This window comes from Alligator sinensis, unplaced genomic scaffold (genome assembly GCF_000455745.1).
Source record: "Alligator sinensis unplaced genomic scaffold, ASM45574v1 scaffold348_1, whole genome shotgun sequence".
In the NCBI taxonomy this organism is placed as follows: domain Eukaryota; kingdom Metazoa; phylum Chordata; order Crocodylia; family Alligatoridae; genus Alligator; species Alligator sinensis.
The window spans coordinates 56978-76814 of NW_005841932.1; the positions used below are offsets into that span (position 1 = coordinate 56978).

The following is a 19837-nucleotide window of genomic DNA, read 5'->3' on the forward strand; positions in this document are numbered from 1 at the left end:
CGGAGGCCAAAAGTTATTTCTCAGGCGGTTTGAGAACGATCGTTTCAAGATCAGCACAGGTCCCTTCTGTTGCTGTTGCCTTTGCCTTCCTCATGTACGCATCACTAGGTGAGTTTCCCTTTGAATCTGGTGCTGGAAATCAGCTACTTAGCAGTATCACACAAACAGTCACAGAACTTCCTGTTTTTTTAAATCAAAATTGCTCTTGGTGTATTTTGAATGAGTCACCTCTGAATTTCAAGCTGTTAATATTAAAATGTGTTATGATTATGGATCCATAAAATGCTACTGATATTTTTAGACTAATGTAGAATTATGCTTCAAAATCCATGGCAAGATATGGCTCCATTTTGAACAACACAATTCTGCTGCTCTTCTATTTCATACTATCTTACCATACCACACCACACCAGACCAACACTTCTACTGATATCAAAGACACCACTGCAATAAGCAGAGCTGTATGGAAGGTAGTATTTCTATTTTCTGAAAGATTTGAATAAAAGGAAACAAAATTTCTGAAATTTTCCACAAAAAAGGATTTTCTGAAAGATTTTATTTCCCATTAACTTAAAAGTCCTGTCTCACTGGGTGTGTCTACACATGGTGTTAATACATTTTAGACTTACTGCGCAGTATTTTACTTTAGGCTTACTGTGCAGTAAGCCTTCCCAGGGAACATGTACCCTGTTGGGAGCAGATTTGCTCGCAGTAGAAAAATCCAGTACTGGGCTGTTCTCACCCTGCAGGGCTGCTCCAGCACCAGGCTGGGTGCTAGTCTGAGGGCTGGCAAGGGGCACAGAGCCAGGAGAGCTCTGCTGGTTGCAGCTGCAGCTGTCTCCTGGCCCCATGCACATCAGAACAGGACGTAATGTGCACAGGGCCAGCAGAGAGCTGCTGCTGCAGCCAGAAAAGCTCTCCTAACCTCGTGCAAATCGGAGCTCTCCTGGCCCTGTGCACATCAGGGCTCACAGTGAGCCCCCTGCTGGGTGGGGCTTCTCGCTCGACAGGGGGCTGGCCAGGAACTGTGCCAAAAGTGGGGCAGGTGCTGGTGAGCCCTGTGGGAGGCAGAGAGGTCCCCATCCCTTGTAGCTTCCTGCTGCCTAGGCTGATGGAGAACAAATTTGTTCCTGGTCAGCATCTACAAGTGCAGTAATGAGCAGTAACTGCACAGTTAACCTTGTACCTGTATTTACAGGTACTAGCTAAGTAGCCTAATTTACTGCACAGTAAATGCCTCACATGTGTAGACTGTGATGCTTTATTGCACAGTAGATTAGTCTACTGTGCAGTAAAGTGTCTCATGTAGATGCGCCCAATAACACTGAAATATTTTAATTCTAATTTTGTTTTTAAAAAAACTCCTCTGAAACCAAAAAATCCAAATATTCCATTTTGATTCTTTCTGAACACTATTTCATCAAAACCAACAGGTCCCTGTGAAAAGTTTTGATTTAAATTAAATGGAGCTTTTTGACAAAGCCTTCTTTCAGAAATATGGTTAAGGGCTTGCAGGCCAAGCCCTACGAGGAGAGACTAGGGCACCTGGACCTCTTTAGCCTCTGCAAGAGAAGGTTGAGAGGCGACCTTGTGGCTTTCTATAAATTCATCATAGGGACGCAGAAGGGAATTGGTGAGGCTCTACTCACCAAGGCGCCCCGGGGGGTAACAAGAAATAAGGGCCATAAGCTAGCAGAGAGCAGATTTAGACTGGACATGAGGAAGAACTTCTGCACAGTTAGAGTGGCCAAGGTCTGGAACGGGCTCCCAAGGGAGGTGGTGCTCTCCCCTACCCTGGGGGTCTTCAAGAGGAGGTTAGATAGGCATCTGGCTGGGGGCATCTGAAACCAGCACACTTTCCTGCCTATGCAGGTGGGTCGGACTCGATGATCTATTGATGTCCCTTCCGACCCTAACATATATGAATCTATGAATAAAATGTTTGAATTAATCCTAATAAGGAGGTATTTCTGAATGTGTTTTAGGGGGCAGTATGTGACCCGTAGGAGATAGTAATCACTTATAGCATAAAAAATAAGGCAGTTCCCTGCTTTAAGAATGTTGCAGTTTGAAGAGAGAATAACCGTTATCCCCAATATGTAGCCCACAAGTTCCCTGGACTTTGCTTGTGGCCATAGGAAATGAAAAAGGCTATATTTGAGATTGTGTTAGCCCTGCAGTTTTTTGTAACCATGATGGTTCAGAAATATATAAAATGAAAAAAAATGGTAATATCTTGTATTGGACCAGACCTGAGGAAGGGCATTTTGTGCCTGAAAGCTTATGTAACGTCTCTCCCAACTTTATAGTTGGTTCAGTAAAAGGTGTCAGCAAATAAATTCTGCTTTTTGTATAAACTTGAAGTTCACAGATGGGACAACGTATGATATTACCTCCAGGGCATGTTTTGCTTAGCTGTGTTGCTCACGGTCCACCGAGATGAGGACACCACTAGAGTTCTGCATTGGCACAGGGAACATGTACATCTCACTGCAGTGCTAAGGACCCAGGGACTAACTGTGCAAGCTGTAGAGAATTTTTTGGGAGGTGCTAAGTGCTCCCAATTTATGAGCATCAGTAGGAACAGAGGTTGCTTAGTAGGATTAAGCACCTAAAACAGACAAAACCAAAACAAATGCAGTACAGTAGTCAATGAAAGGAAGAGTGTTGAGGGATTGTTGGGACAGGGGAGAGAAAATTCTGGTGGAAATGAACTCAAGAAGAGTTTTGGAGATGCACCATGAAGAGAACTAAGTCAAAACTATGAGAAGAATTCAATTTATAATCAGCATTTGCAAAACAAAACAACCCCCCCCAAATTTTTATTTTACCATTTTTCTTAAATCATTCCATTATATCTCAGACTTGAAACTTTCCATACTTTTTTATTTTGAAGTCTAAAGGTATCTATATACATACCATAAATACCAAGGACAATAGGCAGTAAAAACAAACTAAGGCCCAAGTAAAGACGCGATGGAATCTGATGTGGGATCCCCACAATTGTGGTTCCTGCCATGCCATGTGCATGGCAGGTAGGCATTATTGTGGGATCCACATCAGATCTCATCATGCCTTATTGCTAGCACAGGGAGAGCCTGGGATCATGATCCTGGGTTCCCCCTCCACCAACAAGTAACAGGCTTCTGCAACTGGGAGCCCTGTCAGCTGATGGAACTTCCCAGTGTGGGAGCATACCCCTGGCCACAAGTTCAATTGATAATGTGATAGGAGCCAGCACACAGTTATTTCACATTTTTTGTGAAATAACTTTGTGGCTTATTCTTTGTTTGATCACACCATTAATTGCATTAACATGTAGCTGGGTAACAACTTAAGATGTGATTAACTGGTTAATCACATCTTAAGTATAACATGTGCCAGGAGCCTAAAAATAGGGTTAAAAAAGTATCCATAAGCTATCCACCCAAAATCTTATCCAGCAACTATTAATATCAGTGGAAAGGATCCTACTGACTTTGATGTGTTTAATGCTCTGGGCCTGAACAATGAGAAGCTGACGGAAGTAAAGAGGACATGGCTTTGCTATGTCTACCATTTCAGAAAGTATAAGTCTTCAGTATATTGACTTCTTATCTTACTTTATGCCCTGGACCTCTCGTGTCTACAGATGAGTGAGAAAAGCCTTCTCATGGAATATTAGGATGCCCAGTTTCCAGTCTATGCTTTAGCTTCCCAACCCTCATCCCTCTTTTGTATAGCATGACTTTTTGAAACGTCACTAAGGTGGTCCAGAGCAATTTATCTTCTCTGCCCCTGCCTGCAGGTGTTCTTGGGAGGGAGTGAATTAGTCCTTAGGGATTTGGGGAGCTAAATAGCTCATTTTTTTTTATTGGATCTCATAAGACTGACAGATGGATGGGTTGTGCAGATAAGTATGGTAGAGGTACACAACCTGTGGGAGGAAAGGCATGATAACAGCTTTCAATCTGCAACTAGCATTCAAACAATTACTCTGTTTTCAAACAAGTTTTAAAAGCCTTTAAGAAGGCAAATTCACTAATAGGGTGACCCATCTCAAGCCTTTCCACATGTGTTTGTACTGTTTGCAGTTATTTGCAGGAGTAAAATTACCACTCTAATTATTAATTATTATGTAATTATAGCTGTATTAATTGAGCAATTCAGACAAGTTCATTAATATATCACATTAAGCATTAAAAGGCAGCTTGCTGGCTGCTGAGCCTTCATTAAGGAGAGTCCCTGAGGAGCTAAGGGAGCAATAGGGAAAACCTTAACAACAACAAAACAAAACAAAAAAGGGAAAAAAAAAGAAAAATAGAGAGGTGGGAAATAGCTACAGAATAATGATGCTGACAACGAGGATACACTTGACAAAGAAGAGAGAAGCTGCAACATTCCCAGCCCCAGATTGTCCAGTATTCACTTAAAGGCAGGTCATGTATATTAGCATGCCCTTTATTAGTAAATGTATTTTCTCTTTTTTCTTATTATCCTTTTTTACAACCAGCATTAAAATCCAAATATTCAGATATATAGATTATGTTAAGGATACAACTTAGGCCCCTGCAAGACATTCAGGCAAAGGCATGATGGGATCTGATGCATGACCCACACAACTGCACTTCCTGCTATGCCACACATGCACAGAACAGCTGATGGGACTCCCAGCTACAGAGGTGCACCTGGCACACATTCAATTAATATTGTGCCAGAAACTAGTCACAAAGTTATTCTACAAAAAATGTGGAATAACTTTATGGCTTATTCCTTGTTTTAAGATGCCATTAATTGCTTTAATATGTAGCTGGGTTCTAACTTAAGATGTGATTAATTGGTTAATCATGTCTTAAGTGTAATGTGTGACAGAGGCATTGGACTCATAGAAGTGGGTATATTGAGCACCAGTGAACTACATAGTGTATTGACAGTGGATATAATTTCTTCCACCTGTGACTATGCAAAGGAGCAAAAGTAGGTGAATATTAAAGAGAGTCTATGGAAAGATGCTCTGAAAAATGCTAGTCTTTTCTCATGAGCCTGCACAACTCCTTTTCCTGGACAACTTCAAAACTGCAGATTTATTGATCAGAAACATGGAAGCAGAATTCAAAAAGCCTGAGCCTGAATTGATTCTATCTTTGCAAGTTAGTCTAACCTGCAAAACTTGAACCGCTTTGGAGGTGGATAGATATTCCCTTTTCATTCCAGCAGGGGGGAGGGGCATGGTGCAGATTGTTGGCCACTTCTGGGGCTGCAGCAGGGAGCAAAGCAGAGGGAGCTGTCAGTGGGTACGGGGCATGGGGCAGTGGGGCACAGCTTTTGCTGCTACATGTCCCCTGGGAGGGCTGTGGGCTGGGGGGCTGTGCTGGGCTCTTCCTGTGGGTCGCATGCCTCTGGATCTGTGCACAGGATGAGAGCAGGCTGCCACTGTTGGCTGGGGTCAGCGGTGGCATCGGGCTCTTTCCGGTGCTTGTGGGGGGGCGGCATCCAGCTCTTGTCCCACATGCAGATCCGGGGGGCATGCTCCCCCCAGGAAGAGCCTGGCACAGCTCTGCAGCCCACAGTCCTCTCCGGGGGCATGCAGCAGCAAGTGCCCTGCCACCCCGTGCCACACACCCACTGACAACTCCCCCTGCTTTACTTCCTGCTGCAGCTCTGGGAGCAGCTGATGAGCTGTGCTGCCCCCACCCCCCACCTCTTCACTAGTCCCCACCTTACTCCAGTCCTTCCCCCCATCACTGCTGTGGGAATGTATTATTATTTTCCCTGATTGAAACCAATTTTTTTCTTTTTTTCCTTTTATCCTGATTTCAACCCAGTTTTTATGTAGAAGATAAATCCTGAAAAATTCCTGGAATTTTTTTTTGAAAAGAAAAACTGAAAATGCGGAACTCTAATCACCCCTAACTCAGTGTTTATTACCCCATTAAGAAAACAACAGAGGGACATTACCAGCTACCTGTTGATTCTGCCTGGGGCACAGCATGGACTGGAGCCAGCATGTGGTCTGCTAGCTAATACACAGATACCTCTCAGCAAGGCAGAGGGGAGTGTGGAATTCCTGCTTAGCAGGGAGTGGTGACGGGGAGGAGGGGAGCAGCCTGCAAGTCTCTGCAAGAGCTGCAGCCAGAGAGCAGAGGGGAGGGGCCAGCCCTGCTCTGGAGCAGAGAATCCTGTCAAGCCCAGAGAGCATGCCAGGATGCTGGGGGTGTCTGGTTTAACTGAAACCAGGAAGTGGTGTGGGACAGACATTTCATAAACCGGTTTGACCCAAATCAGTCAAGTCTTATACTACGTTCAACCAGGTTTATCTCAAACTGGTTTCAGCCATTTTCAAACTGGTTTATGTGCATTAAACATATGTTTTGTTACAGGTTTAAACCAATTTATGATCACTTAAATCAGTTTATGTGTAATGTCTGTCCCCAGCCCAGAAGCTACCATGTGCAACATTCCTCCTGTAGACAAGAACTAAAATTCTAAGAACGTTTGCCATTAAACTTAATGCTGTCCATGGAAGCATTGACCTCCAAGTGTAGCAGAGTTTTAAAAAAACATAGCTATAATGAAGGAATTAATGGCATCTTTGTTCAAGCAACATCTATGGTACACTCCAGCTGACTGTAATGCAGAAGAGGACATGTTATGAATGGCTTGGATCAATAGTTTACTATTGCTGTAGGGCCTAAAAATATTAATATATTACATTAATACCTTTTTAATGTAAAATTTAACAAACTCTAGATGCATACTTAAGCCAGATGTTAGTCAGGCTCTAAAGATAAGTAAAAGCTTGTGCTTCTTTTACTTGATAATGTCTAGTGGATTTCTGTTCAAGTTATTAACTAAGTGGTGACCATGGCATGATTGTTTCCTTTTTTTTCATTCATCAGAAAAACCCTGTTTTTGCTGAAGTTGGGAACCTTTCAATTAGCTTTCCTTCGACCTGTGCTAATGTTCTTATCAATAGTGCTTTGGACAAATGACATTTACAACCCTTCTGATGTGAGTAAAGATTCTTGGAGTTAAGACATTCACCAACCTTGTAAACTCCATGCTGGCCAATTAGCACATAAAAGACAAAGTTCAAGTACTGTCATATAAACAGCGGGCCCAACCCACCATTTTACTGCCTGTTGTGTTCTCACTTACACCTATGTAACTGTAGAAAGTGGATGTAAAATGCTACTAAATTAAAAAAGTTGTTGGGAACAATATCATTGTTGTAAAAAGACCAAATTTCTAAGAGAGGTTTGTTAGGAAGAGTCCAACAAACTCCATCCATGGAGCATCTGCTTTTCAACTCATCATCTAACAAGCACTCCTCTGACCTTGTGCACGCATCATCTCTATAATTACTCATTCCATAGATGATTACATCCTGACGGATCACCCAGTTTGTGGTAAGATCCCCTTGAATTACCTTGTCTGGGAAATTAGCTGATTCTAACTTAAGAGTTAACCTACACTGCATATCTATAGGGCAGTGTAGAGATAGCTAAACAAGTTCTAGTACTAGAAGCAGTTTACCATAAGAGTATGGAGCTTCTATGGTTTAATAAATCCTGAAAGAGACAGCTGTGTTAGTCTGAAGACAGTCAGAAGGCAAGGCTTTAGGCTAAGTACAGATAGTCAAAAAGCCTGAAGCTGAAGTGATTCAATCTTCACAGGTTAATTTAAGCTGTGTAGACTGAACTGATAAGCAAGTGACCAGACATTCACTTTTGAGTCTGGAAATGCAGCCACATGCCTGCAGTGACTCAGGCCAGAAGCTGGGGGAGACTACACCATGCCTCCCTCCTCAGCTGAAGCAGACAGCTTGGGCCAAGGCTAGCCACCCACTTTTCTAGGAGGAGTTTGTGGGGGAGTTGCAAAACATCCTGGGATGCTGTGGAACGCTGAGCTAACTTGAATCTGAAGGGGACCTGGGACAAAAGTTCAACAAACTGATTTAACCTAAATCAGTTAAGTCTGATACTACATCCATCCAAGTTTATCTTAAACCAGTTTCAGCCATTTTGAAAGTGGTTTATGTGCACTGAACTTCTGTTGTGTTACAAATTTGAACCAGTTTCCAATCACTTACACTGGTTTATGTGTAATTTCTGTCCCTAGTGTAGACTAAATAAGATATATATACTATAAGAGATATATATTTAAAGCTAGTTTGGATGTTTCTATAATAAAGTACAGTCTGAAGTGTAGACATGCCTTTGATATTTGTAAAATATTATAGATAAAAGCATATGAATAAAGTTAAATCTGAGCTCTCTTTTGCATTGGCTCCTTCCTATTAATCTGAATAGGCTAGTGAAACTCCCTAAAGGCAGGGAAATCTCTGAAAACAATTATGCCCCAAGTTAAAGCACTGGAACTAACAAGTTTCCACCCAGGTCAGAAAAAGGCAAATCATCTTTTCAGTACACATTTTCAGAATAGTTCTTTTCATCGCAATAATAGTAGTATTAATAGCAAATTTTTAGGATGAAAAATACTTTTTACCTTTGGAAAGAACCAAAGAACTGAGTGGGAAGGTGGTTAGGTTTCCCCGCAAACTTAAAAACAAAACCCCTTGTCAAAAGAATTAAAAGTACTCCCCTTTAAGCTTGACTTTAGTTTGAGGGCTCTTTGGGCAAAGGATCAGAAAGGATTGAGTGTTGGCACTAAGTCTAGGAAAAACTGCCACCATTTATACCTACTAACAGTGTTGCATATCTTAGAAGAACCTGCACTACAACACATGATGCTTCTGAGGTGTCATTTTGGGTGTGATCTTGTGAGCAACATCAACTCCCACTGTTGAGGGCAGTTGAAAGTGCTCAAGTCCTTGAAAGATCCACCTTGCCAGAACCTACCAGATTTGCAGGCCCCTGGCAGGTTGATGAGATGATACTGTGCTATTATGCACTATTGCTTCAGTTGGTTTTGTGGTTTGAACAGTTTTCAGAACAAATTGTTGCAGCCTCTGCAATTGACTGCAGCTTCCATAAAAAGAGAAACAAATATTTTAATTCTTTCATTCTCTTTAGTACTATCTTTGGTTTGAGACAGGAAAAGTTATGCCATGTCTAATCCATGTACCTGTTTAATTTGCTTTCAGTTATCTCCCAAAGGAGCTGCAATATGGATTAACTGCTTCATTGGGGTCATTACAATTATTGCTCTGTGGCCAATTGGAATCATGTTTCAAAGAGTTAGGGTTCTCCTAAATTGTAAGAAGATCATCCCTAAATTTGCACTTTATCAGGTGAGAAATCTAACATTTCAATTTAGAATTTCCATTAATTGTTGATGTAAAATAACATGAACTCTGGATCCTAAGTTTAAAGTTTTTTCCCCCCACAAAACATGCTTAACAAAGGCACGTTGTTTGATTCTGTACTGCTTCTCTGTGAAGAGTTGCCTTTGACTGCAGATCATCCTCATTTTGTGCTAACTTGCCTCTGGTCCATTCTTTTTTGGTTGTGGAAAACAAGATTTTGTGCTGCTGAATCCCCTTTCCTCAATGAGATGGAAGCCTAGTGGATGGAGCATCCTGTAATACAATGTTGAAAACCCAGTGTTGGCTTTAAAAGATGGGAGGAGCTGTGGAACAATACGTAGTGATTGCTGTGCTTTGTTACTGTTTGCATTATGACAGTATTTTCCTTGGCCATTCTATACACATAGTACTATATAAGAAATGATAAAAAATATTGGCTGGGAACCACTAAGGAATAAAGAATTCCCCCTGTCTTCCCCCTCCCTCTCCTTACTTTCTGTTTCCCTGCAGGCAAGCCCAGCTTTAGCTTTGAAAGTCAAAATGTTTGGAAACTTTCAAAATGTTTCAACTGCCCTCATTTTGTTTTGAGGCTGTTTTGAAGCCCTTCGTTTCATTTCAATTTCATTGTTTCAAGCTTGAAACAAGTCGAAACAGTGTTGAAATGAAACAGCCAGTGATATTTCGCACGGCCCTACTACTTGTCCCTGGGGAAACAAACGCACATGCTCATCTGGGGACAGCCACAGAGTTTATTCTGCACTGGACTGGGTGAAATTACATTTGATTCAGGATTTGTGACATCCATCCACTACTTTTGGATGTTGGTGTAATGCCAATTGCTCCAATACAGATGTGTTGTCTGTCTAGGCCACCTGTGCATATTAGAATTTAACTGGTGCAACTTGTCCTCACTAGAGGTTTGCATTCATGGAGCTGCATCAGTACAGCTACACCAGAAGCAGAGAAGGCCTAAAGCCTTGAACACCACATAATGTTACACCCAGCTGACTATGGCTGAGTCTAACAGTCCACTTGATATCAGAGGGAAGTGCATGTTGGGTCCATAATGCCCCCTCACAAGTACATGCCGCTACATGGCCTGAAGGAATGGCCAAGCATGGTTCTGTCAGTACTATTTTCCAGACTAGTTCACTAGAACCAGTTTCGCTGGAGTCAGTCTGTACATTCACATCATCAAGGAATTAAAAACTATTTCAGGCTAATAAATCAGTGATGCCCTACATGGGCCTTTTACATGTTTCAGATGCTCTTTAAGATATATGGATAAAGCCAGCACAAAGTGACCAGATGGGATAATATTCCAAGTGCACATGCAGTTATATATGTTTAAAAAATCCTATATTAGAAAAGTCTTTTTCATGATGGCTTACAATCTACTCTGACCGGAAAAGGCCTCTTTTCTGATCTTCATAACTGTAATGGAACTACTGTTGGTAGTGAACAAGGAATCTGAGACCATGTTTTGCATGATCAGGCCATGAAGAGTTTATTAACTCCTCAGCTCAAGGCTTGTCTTTCTCCATTGTCCAAGCATTATCAGTGATAAATAGTAAATATGATAATGTGTGTTTTGTGGGAATTGAATTGCTAGAGGAATTCAGATCATCTTAACCCATGCAATGGATTTGATGATCTTGTATTGAACCACAGATTTTCCTACCTTCAGGATTATCAGTTCTTGAAAAGGTACCTGATTTTTATTGTCTTTTCAATGACCTTAACAACTTCCCCACTTTCTACATCTGTTTGCTTTATTATTTTGGGAGCCAAGATAGGAATAGGGGGAGACAAGATGCACTTGCTATAAATAAATGCAAAGCTACATCTCAGTTAGAAATATGATCTCAGATACATATGAGCTCAGAAACTCCTCCTTGGTGGTGGTGGTAAGTTCTGATCCAAGATCACACAGGCCAAGAGCAGTGCATGGAAGATTTATGTGTGTTTGTGTTTATGTTTTCATATGTATGTGCATATACATATATGCACGTACATACATATATAGTGGGATTGACAAAAATGCTAGGTGTTCCTTTTAAGTACAGGTGCCTATCTTGTTTAGCTACTTTGGCTGCATATAGCTGTGCTGGTTTGTGTTCTAATTGAAACGCATCAGAGCAGACTTGATTAATTGATTTGATTAATCTAATTAGTGTGCTGCAATGTCACCTCATTGCCATGGGCAACTGGTGCCTCCTGATCCTGGGGGGGCACCAGTGGCCAATCGCCACTGCCGGCGGAAGTGCTGGCAGCAAACCCGGAAGTACTACCAGCACTTCTCTCGGTGCCCCCACATTCTCACGGGGGCACCAGTCATTGTCCCCCCGCCCCCACCTCCCCTCTCCCCGGCCAGCAAGGACCAATCGTGGAGGGGGGGCAATGTGCCCCCCATGCATTGCCTATGTTCATTGCCATGTGTATTAATCTCCCCTGTGTTTCAAAATGCCCATGGGGGTGCTTTAACTAAATCTCGCTGAATGAGCTTTAGTTAAAGCACCGCCATGCCCATTTTGAAACAGGGTGGGGGGAGCTTAGTACACGTGATGGTGAGCCGTTTTAATTAGAGCAGCTGTTCAGGAACCACTCTAAAATACTCTTCTCCCCCCTCCTCCAAGCAAGGTATATGCAGTCTTTCATAACTCTCACTAGGGGTGTATTTGCAATGGCCAACGAAGCTTGGGAAGAAAGGGTAGGGTAATATTTATGTGCTTGAACTAACACTCAGGGTGTGGACACAGGTACATTTGGAGTCCTTTCAGAAGGGGAACCTTGCAAAAGGGCAACAGCTTTTACATTGTAATTGTTATGTGTGAAGAAACTGAGAATGATTCGGAGGTAGGGAAGCAACTCAACACTGCTTCCTCCAAGGTTTATCTAGGAACATTTTGCTACACTTGAATCATTCTCAGCTCATTCACACGTAACAATTAGAATGGAACAGCTAATCAGCTAAAGCCCTTTTGAAAGGTTTCCAAATGTACATGTGTCCAGTAAATTTGGACTAATCACCTGGGAGCAGGCCTACAAAGTTATACAGAGTATAAACATGCAGAGACATGCACAAACATGCAAAGAGTCTCTCTGCCAAAAAAGCCGCTCTTCTTATAGTTGAATGGGAGTTAACAGTTGTCACGATCAGACCACAGGAATCAGGCACATCTTCCTGTTCTGGTGAGGCAAAAGAAAAATCCCTTCCCCCTGTTAAAGGAGTGTACCAGTTAAAAACTAGAGTACTACTAAGCCTGTTTTACATTATTATTATTATTTTCATTTGATATTCAGCAGTAAATTTTGCTCAAAGACCTCATTGTAAATCAAGACATATTATGCCCCTAGACTGCAAGAGGGGCGCAGAACACTTTAGAAGAAAAAAGCAATGCAGGGTGGATCCAGGGAGGGAGGAGGTGCACTGGTACACTTACACCCCTCTCTGGCTGCTGCTTCACGTAAATTTTAAAGCCAACTGCATGGCAGTGGCAGCAGCATTTCCAGTCAGGCAGTGCTGAGGGAGCCATTTGACATAATGGCTCAATATAATTTACCTGGTTCCTTCTAAACTCTTCATTCAACAGGTGTTAATGACCCTCTCTTCCTCTTCTACCAATCAAGCTGTCCCTTGTTCTTCAAATCTGCTGTCTGTTAGCTGCTCTTGGTAATGAAGCTTCTAGCTCTGCGGATTGTTTTTAACTCATTCTGGTGCAGTTATATTTGATTTTACTTCAATCTTAAAATGAATAATACAGCCCTAGGCCCCTAGTGTATTAGCAAAGCTTCTAAATTCTTTTTACCTGGAGAAAAATCTGTTAATTTTATATGTGATGAATGATGATGCACTTTTTCAATATTCTAGATTTGCCCATGCTGCAACATTATCATGTTCCAGAGATTTATTATCCAGAACAGACCATCTTTGGAGTACAGGGGATGGGAAGAGGAGAAAAATGAGTTGCAAGATGATTTTGTTTATTACTCAGGCTGTATATCTATACTGAAATGTATCTCTTTGCTTAGGTAATTAAAATATCTGTATCCTTCTCTCTGTCTTTCTCTGCAGTTCATCCTCATTCTGAGCCAGCTCCAGGCAGCTATCATCAGTATTTTGGCCACACAAAGAATTATTCCTTGTGCACCACCACTCCCCGCTTCAGCCAGAGCAGCTTGTAAGTTATTGTGGGTGGGGTGGGGTTATTTTCTATTTCTTTATACCAGTATTCGTTTAGATGCAGGGTGCTGACACAAGTGATGTTTTGTCTTACAATTGGCCTCCTGACAAAACAGCATGGCTGCAGAGCGCTTTAAAAGTGCCCGATTGCACATTAATCTGAATGGGTTCAGGTGAAGGTGTTCTGAAGTGGAGCGCCTTCATTAACTTCTGTCAGCATGCACCAGGAGCAGGGCTGGGCTGATATAGCTCACCCTGCCCCCAGTGCTGTTTTAGGAATGGGAGGGGGAAGAGGGAGGGGAGGGAGTTTTATCTGTGGTGTGCCCAGCCTGTGCTGGAGGGTGGGGTGGGTGGATTGGAGCCCCCATAATGTGGAGGTGGGGAAGGGCTCTAATCCACCCACCTCACCCTCCAGCACAGGCTGGGCACACCCCAAACCAAGCTCCCTCTCCCTCCCTTCTTCCCCTCCCATTCTAAAGACAGCACCAGAGCTGGAGGCTTGGTGGGGGGGCTAGGGGAGAGCAGCTGCAGACACGCAGGCAGTCCAAACTGGAGCTCAATCCCCTGACCCATCAGACCCAACAGCGAATGTCTCTTGGGTTGGGAGGAACACTGTAACAAATGGCAAAGTGCCATGAGTTACAGCGGGGAGCTGCATGTCCATCAGCACCCTCAGTGTAGCTAGCGCTAATGAGTGGCTTGCAATTTTTCGTGTTTTTTGTAAAACTTATTTCCTGGAATGATGTTGGTACTTATTTAGTTTAGTTTAGTTTTAAATGAAAGCTGAGATTTTCATGTCTGTTCATCTCACTCTCATGGTCACAAAGAAAAACTTGCAAATGCAAAATACTAAAGATTCAGAGACCATGTGAAAAAACTGTTTTTTTCCCCTCAATTTCTTGATCGTCGAGACAGCTTTTTTGGTGGGGACTGGCTCATGGTTTTAAAATTCTGAAAAATGATTGCTGATTTGGGTGTCAAGCTTTGAGAGATGTTCAAAGGTCAGATCTTCACAGAGAGTTGAGCAGCAGCCTTTTAAATAGCTGGCCTCTTTGACAGGTTTCTTAAACTAGGTACCCAAAATTAGTAGTCACCACCTCATATGATATACCAGTCTGTTGGGAAGTAAAGTATGTATTTAATGGACTACTTTTCACAAGCAACAAAGCACTTTGCAGAGATATAAACTGTTATGCATGAGAATTAAGGGCCTGATCCTACAAGGTACTCAGCGCCTACAACTCTCAGTGAAATCACTGAGAATTAAGAGAGATTAGCATTTTGCAGAATAGAGCCTGATAAACTTGAGTCGGAGTTTTAAATTGAATACTTAGCATAAGATCTAATCAGCGTGGGACCTTCAATAAAAAGGTTGTATTGTAACAATAAGAATTCAGAATAAGAAATATTATGATGTGATGGTGATTGAACAAAGGTGGATCCTGGGAGGCCAGCAAGGAGGTCATTAAACTAATCTAGCTCTGAGACAGGGAAATGATGCACATACAGTAGCTAGGTAGATTTGGGCTTCTGAGATGTTTAACAAACAACAGTGACAAATTTTAGTAACAGAATCAATGTGGAGATGAAAAGTAAATCAGAGCCTTAGCTCAGTGCCAGAATTTCACAGAAACAGAACAGACTTACCCAAAACCACCTCAAGCCTGATGTTTGAGACAGGGCACTGTGCTAATGAGAGTGGTCCAAAATTATGGGAAAAAAACCCTTATTTTCAGTGAAGTTCCAAATATTTTGTTTTTACCATAAGTTTGCCATAATTTTGTTTCACCATAAAGCAAAGGTGCATTAAATCCTAAGTCTGTCACAGAGCTGGGATGTGATTATGCCGTTGTCCTGTAGAAGAAGCCTAGACCAGGGCTGCCTGTACATGTGACAGGGGTTTAGCTCTCCCTAAATTGAAGTGGTGGGTTTTTAATTGGTGGTTTTTTACTTGTGTCGATTTAAAAACCCATTGTTTCAATTTAGGGACTTCCCTTACTGTGACAGGACAGTGATGCCCCCTGTCAGCTCACACTTCCCCCCTCGCCACTGTGGGCAGTTCTGCCAGGAAAAAAAAAGTGGTGAGGGGCCCGATCCTTTTTTTCCCCTGGAGCCTGCCCGCCTCTCCCCCAGCCAGGGGGGCAGCTGCTGGTGGGCCCTGAGCTGTGGGGGGCCCCAGACCTACCCTCTGCAGCGGCAGTGCCCCTCCAGGCAGCACCTGCCCACTAGCGCTGCACCTGGTCATGGGAGAGGCAGGCAGGCTCCATCGGGAGGGGGGAAGTGGGCCCCTTGTCACTATTTTTTTTCTTGGTGGACCCTGCTTGTATAGCAGGACTGGCCAGATGGGGTGCTAGTGGACGGGTGCTGCCCCAGGTCACAGGCAGCCCCTGCCAGATCCAATGGTGCACAGGGCCCTAAAAGCCCAGGTGTGCTCAGGGAAGCTCAGGCTTGGTGGGCTTCCAGCACCCCCTGCACCTTCCCTGCTACCTTCCCGCTGCCTGGGACTGCCCAGGAATGGGCTGGTTTGCCCCTGGTCAGTGCAAGAAGGTGGCAGGAGGGCGGCTGGGTGTGCTGACGGCCGGAGAAGTTGGTGGGGATGGTGAACGGGATGCTGGAAGCCTGCCAAGCCTGAGCTTCCCTGAGCACACCTGGGCTTCCAGCACCCTGAGCACCATTGCAATTTGTTACATAGCAAACTAAAATACATCAGATGTGTTTTACTTTGCTACGTAACAAAGTAATTTGAAGCGAAATAGAACACCGCACGCATACAGTGTGACAAAATTGAAATGAAATACGCTGCTGCAGGTGTAAACATTGATGACATTAAAGCGGTGCAAAAGGGCAATTAAGCCACTTTAAGGATAACTTTGTCATGTGTACAAGTGCCCAGGACTCCCAGCTGAAACTCTACCCAGAAATGGGAGAAAATGTCAGCAAGTATGCATTAGCTGCCTCCTCTTCATCCCTAGGTGAAGGGAATGGGGCAAGGACCCAGCATAGCCCAAGAAAGAAAGTAGCATTTGCTAGGGCTGGGTTTGCCTGGGCACATAGATGGTATACTGATTTGACCCTCCCTTCCAAAAGCAATCAGCTTGCAGAGTTCTGTAACTCTCTTGTACTCAGTACTGCAAGTACTGCACAGCTTCTGCCAGGGAGCTCTTCCTATGGCAGAGAGAGGCACATTTTTTCAGATGAAATTTATTTACTGGAAAAAATTCAATTTGGAGTTGACTCAAACAATTCTCAAATTCATGCTTAAAAACGCAGAAAATTTAAATACCGCATTTTTCACATTCTCTAGCTGGAATATTTATATTTTTTCAGCCTGAAACAAAAAATTCATTTTGAAACATGCCTAATTTTCTTTCTAAAAAGGTAAAAAATAATAAAACCTTAAAAGAAAACTTTCATTTCAAGTTGCATGAATATTTTAGATGACTAACATATTTCCCCCCCCATTTTTAGATTCACATATTAAAGCAAAAATTCAATTATTGGCACATCTCTATGACTCTGTGTGGTGCATGAATGAGCAATTTGCCAGTCTCATGAAGGTGGTGAAGGAAGCTGAATTTACTCTTAATTTCTGATTTCCCCCTTTTTTTTTTTTTTTGGCAGATATGAATCAACAGCTCCTTATCATGGAAATGTTTCTGATAACTCTGATCTCCAGGGTGGTCTATAGGAAAAGATACAATGACCTGGAACTTCCAGAATGTACTAACCAGGAAACTATGGGTAACAAACCAACCGCCAAAGTCAACCTGAATGGGCAAGTTATTGGAGATGGGTCCATAAAGGTTTAAAACGGTGGATGTGCTCCTGTCTTATGAGAGCTGGACAATGCTTGTAGTCCTGCCTCAGTTTATCCTGGGATTGGTCAGAATTGTGACCAGTGTCCATGCACTACTTGGGGAGATGCCATTGCAGCTTTTATATCTTTGTATTGAAAATAGCAGATCTTCATGTTGAAACAACTCTGGCAAATACATTTGACCTATGCAGGAAGGACCAAAAAGTGGAAGCATATCCCTTTCCTTATCTTCCAGAGATAAAAAGAGTGCAGGTTTTCAGTCTCTATATCATTTCCTATTGTTTGATCACCATCAGCTTGATTAAATTATTCAGTTTAGCTATGAACTGATACAAGACATTGTTACATAGTAAATATTCATGCGAAGAGCCAACAATTGTTAATTCAGGTTTATTCTCCTTTCATGTCTTTTGTTTTTTTCCCTCGTCACATGTGGCTTGGAATACTCTCATTCTCTTTGTCTCTATCTGATTTTCCAGTATTGGGTGCCTTGCTTTCTCCTTTCACATCCATCCTCAATTCTTACTATTTCTAGCAAGATTACAATAGTTAATGGACCTTATTAAATGCACTGCCACACACACATACTATAAAACCTCAACAAAACCTGCTTATATTGTCCACCTACATAGTTACCAAGCTCTTGGGAAGGGAGAGCTGTCACTTTATCTGCAACTCTTCCATCCGTGAACAAATTGTCACCATTCACAAATATTCAGAAGTCACTAATTGCAGATGGTAGTGTGGTCTGGTGAATTGGCCACTTGACTGGGAGGCAGAAGATGAGGGTTCTGCTGTTTGCTCTGCCACTGATCTGAGGTATCATGCTGGGCCTCAGTTTCTTCATCTACAAAAAGGGAATAATGACATTTTGTGAAATGTTTGAGACCTTTGTGTAAAAATGTTACTATACAATAAATATAGATAGAGCAGGTCCCTTTCGCAAAACCCCCTCCAAAAAACCTGAACCAGGCTGAAAATTAATGGGACATAGATATTTATTAGAATCTTTAGGCCAAATTATTTTATCATTTAAATCTGCCAGTTAACCACATTAAAATAAGGTTCCTTTTTTTTACAAGGAATCTTTAGAAACCAGGGTTTTGGGAAGAAGCTAATGGCTCCATTTTGATTCAGTGTAAGTTCTGACATGATTAACATTTAAAAAGTGTCAGGCTTCATGTTTGTCAGGAATTCAGAGACAGCACTTTGCACTAAAACTCAGTCTGAGCTTGCTCTGATTTTTGAGAAATCTATTTCATTCAAACTGGACATTAATGCTTTGGCCATGTCAGCAATAGGAAAATGTACCATGTTAACTAATATGTCTTATTATATGATGTACAACTGAGCCTCTAGTAAAATTTAGCAAATGGTTCCTTTTTTGGTTATTGTCAATTCAAAATCTTTTTTGTTTTCATTTTGGGTTGAATTGAATTTTTTTTTTTTTTTTACAAAAAATCTAGGTTAATCAAAAGGTTATTTTTGGGTCAAACATTTTGGATCAAAATTTGTTTTTTAATCTTTTAAGATTTAAAAAACAATTAAATGAAATTTCCAAATGAAAAGTTGTTTCAGTATTTTCAGAATATTTTAAGCACGTTTTCCTAAATGAACAGTTTGACAAACTAAAACACAATTACAAAATATTTCAATGTTGCTGAATCTGCAAGTTTCTTCAGTAATGAAGTTTTGGTTGAAAGCTTTCATTCAACACTAGAATCTCCTACTAGGTTTAATTTTGTTTGACTAACACATTTTAAACATTTATGCATATTATGTTCAGAAGTATGTTAAATATATCAGTGAACATTTTTTTAACAAGATGTATTTTCACCATAGGAGGAGCCACAGGTATGTACCTGCATACATAGGCAATAATGCTCCCATGTCTGTAATGTAATACTTATCCATGTAGGATAATATTTGATAGTGTTTTTACAATGGGTTGGGCAAGTGAATGGCTGGAACTGTGGGGGAAATTAAATATTGGGAAAATTGACTATCTAGAGGCCACAATGTGCTCCTGATATATGGGAAACAGTTTAATTGTTACTGTTGATCAAAGAAAGTGTGATTTTAAAAAAAGGTTTTGGAAATTATAGCAAAAATTGTGGGGGGTTTGTACGTTAAATTAAACATCTTTCAATATTTGTTCAGTGGAACCCATTGTTTATAATTGTTGCAAAAAATGGATCAAGCTCCTAATATCACTAGGTTTTAATAATTTGATCAAGTATAAGAAACAGGTACAGAAACAGAACTATTTTAGTTTTTCCCCAACACAGTTTAGGAGTGCTATCTAAGCAAAGCAATAATTGACATTGGACCTGCATTTGATGTACCTACTATGTGGACAAAAGGTTTCATTTCCCATTTGGCATCTGTCACATCACTGAAACATTTATTAAAATGTATTTTAAAACAATCAGTGTGAACATAGCTTAATCATGTGTGTCACTTTAGCTATTATGCTTTTAGGGAGATATTTAATGCTTGTACTTACTAGTCATCTGTCATATTTGAGCAGGAAAATGTAATGGTCAGGTAATGATTCGCAGGCAGACTTTTCAGCTGTCAGCCAAGAACA

At 41.6% G+C, this 19837-nt stretch overlaps 1 protein-coding gene across 1 annotated transcript in view; it reads left to right on the forward strand.

The window, feature by feature from the left end:
* Positions 1–19829, forward strand: part of LOC102385657 (organic solute transporter subunit alpha-like) — a 34076-nt gene extending 14247 nt beyond the window's left edge. The window contains 5 exon segments of the mRNA XM_014517938.2: positions 1–108; positions 6879–6990; positions 9086–9232; positions 13323–13428; positions 17052–19829. The exon segment at positions 1–108 is cut by the window's left edge and continues 29 nt beyond it. Of these exon segments, the coding sequence (XP_014373424.1) occupies positions 1–108; positions 6879–6990; positions 9086–9232; positions 13323–13428; positions 17052–17239 (661 nt within the window). The 3' untranslated portion in view covers positions 17240–19829.
* Positions 19830–19837: the final 8 nt, after the last annotated feature.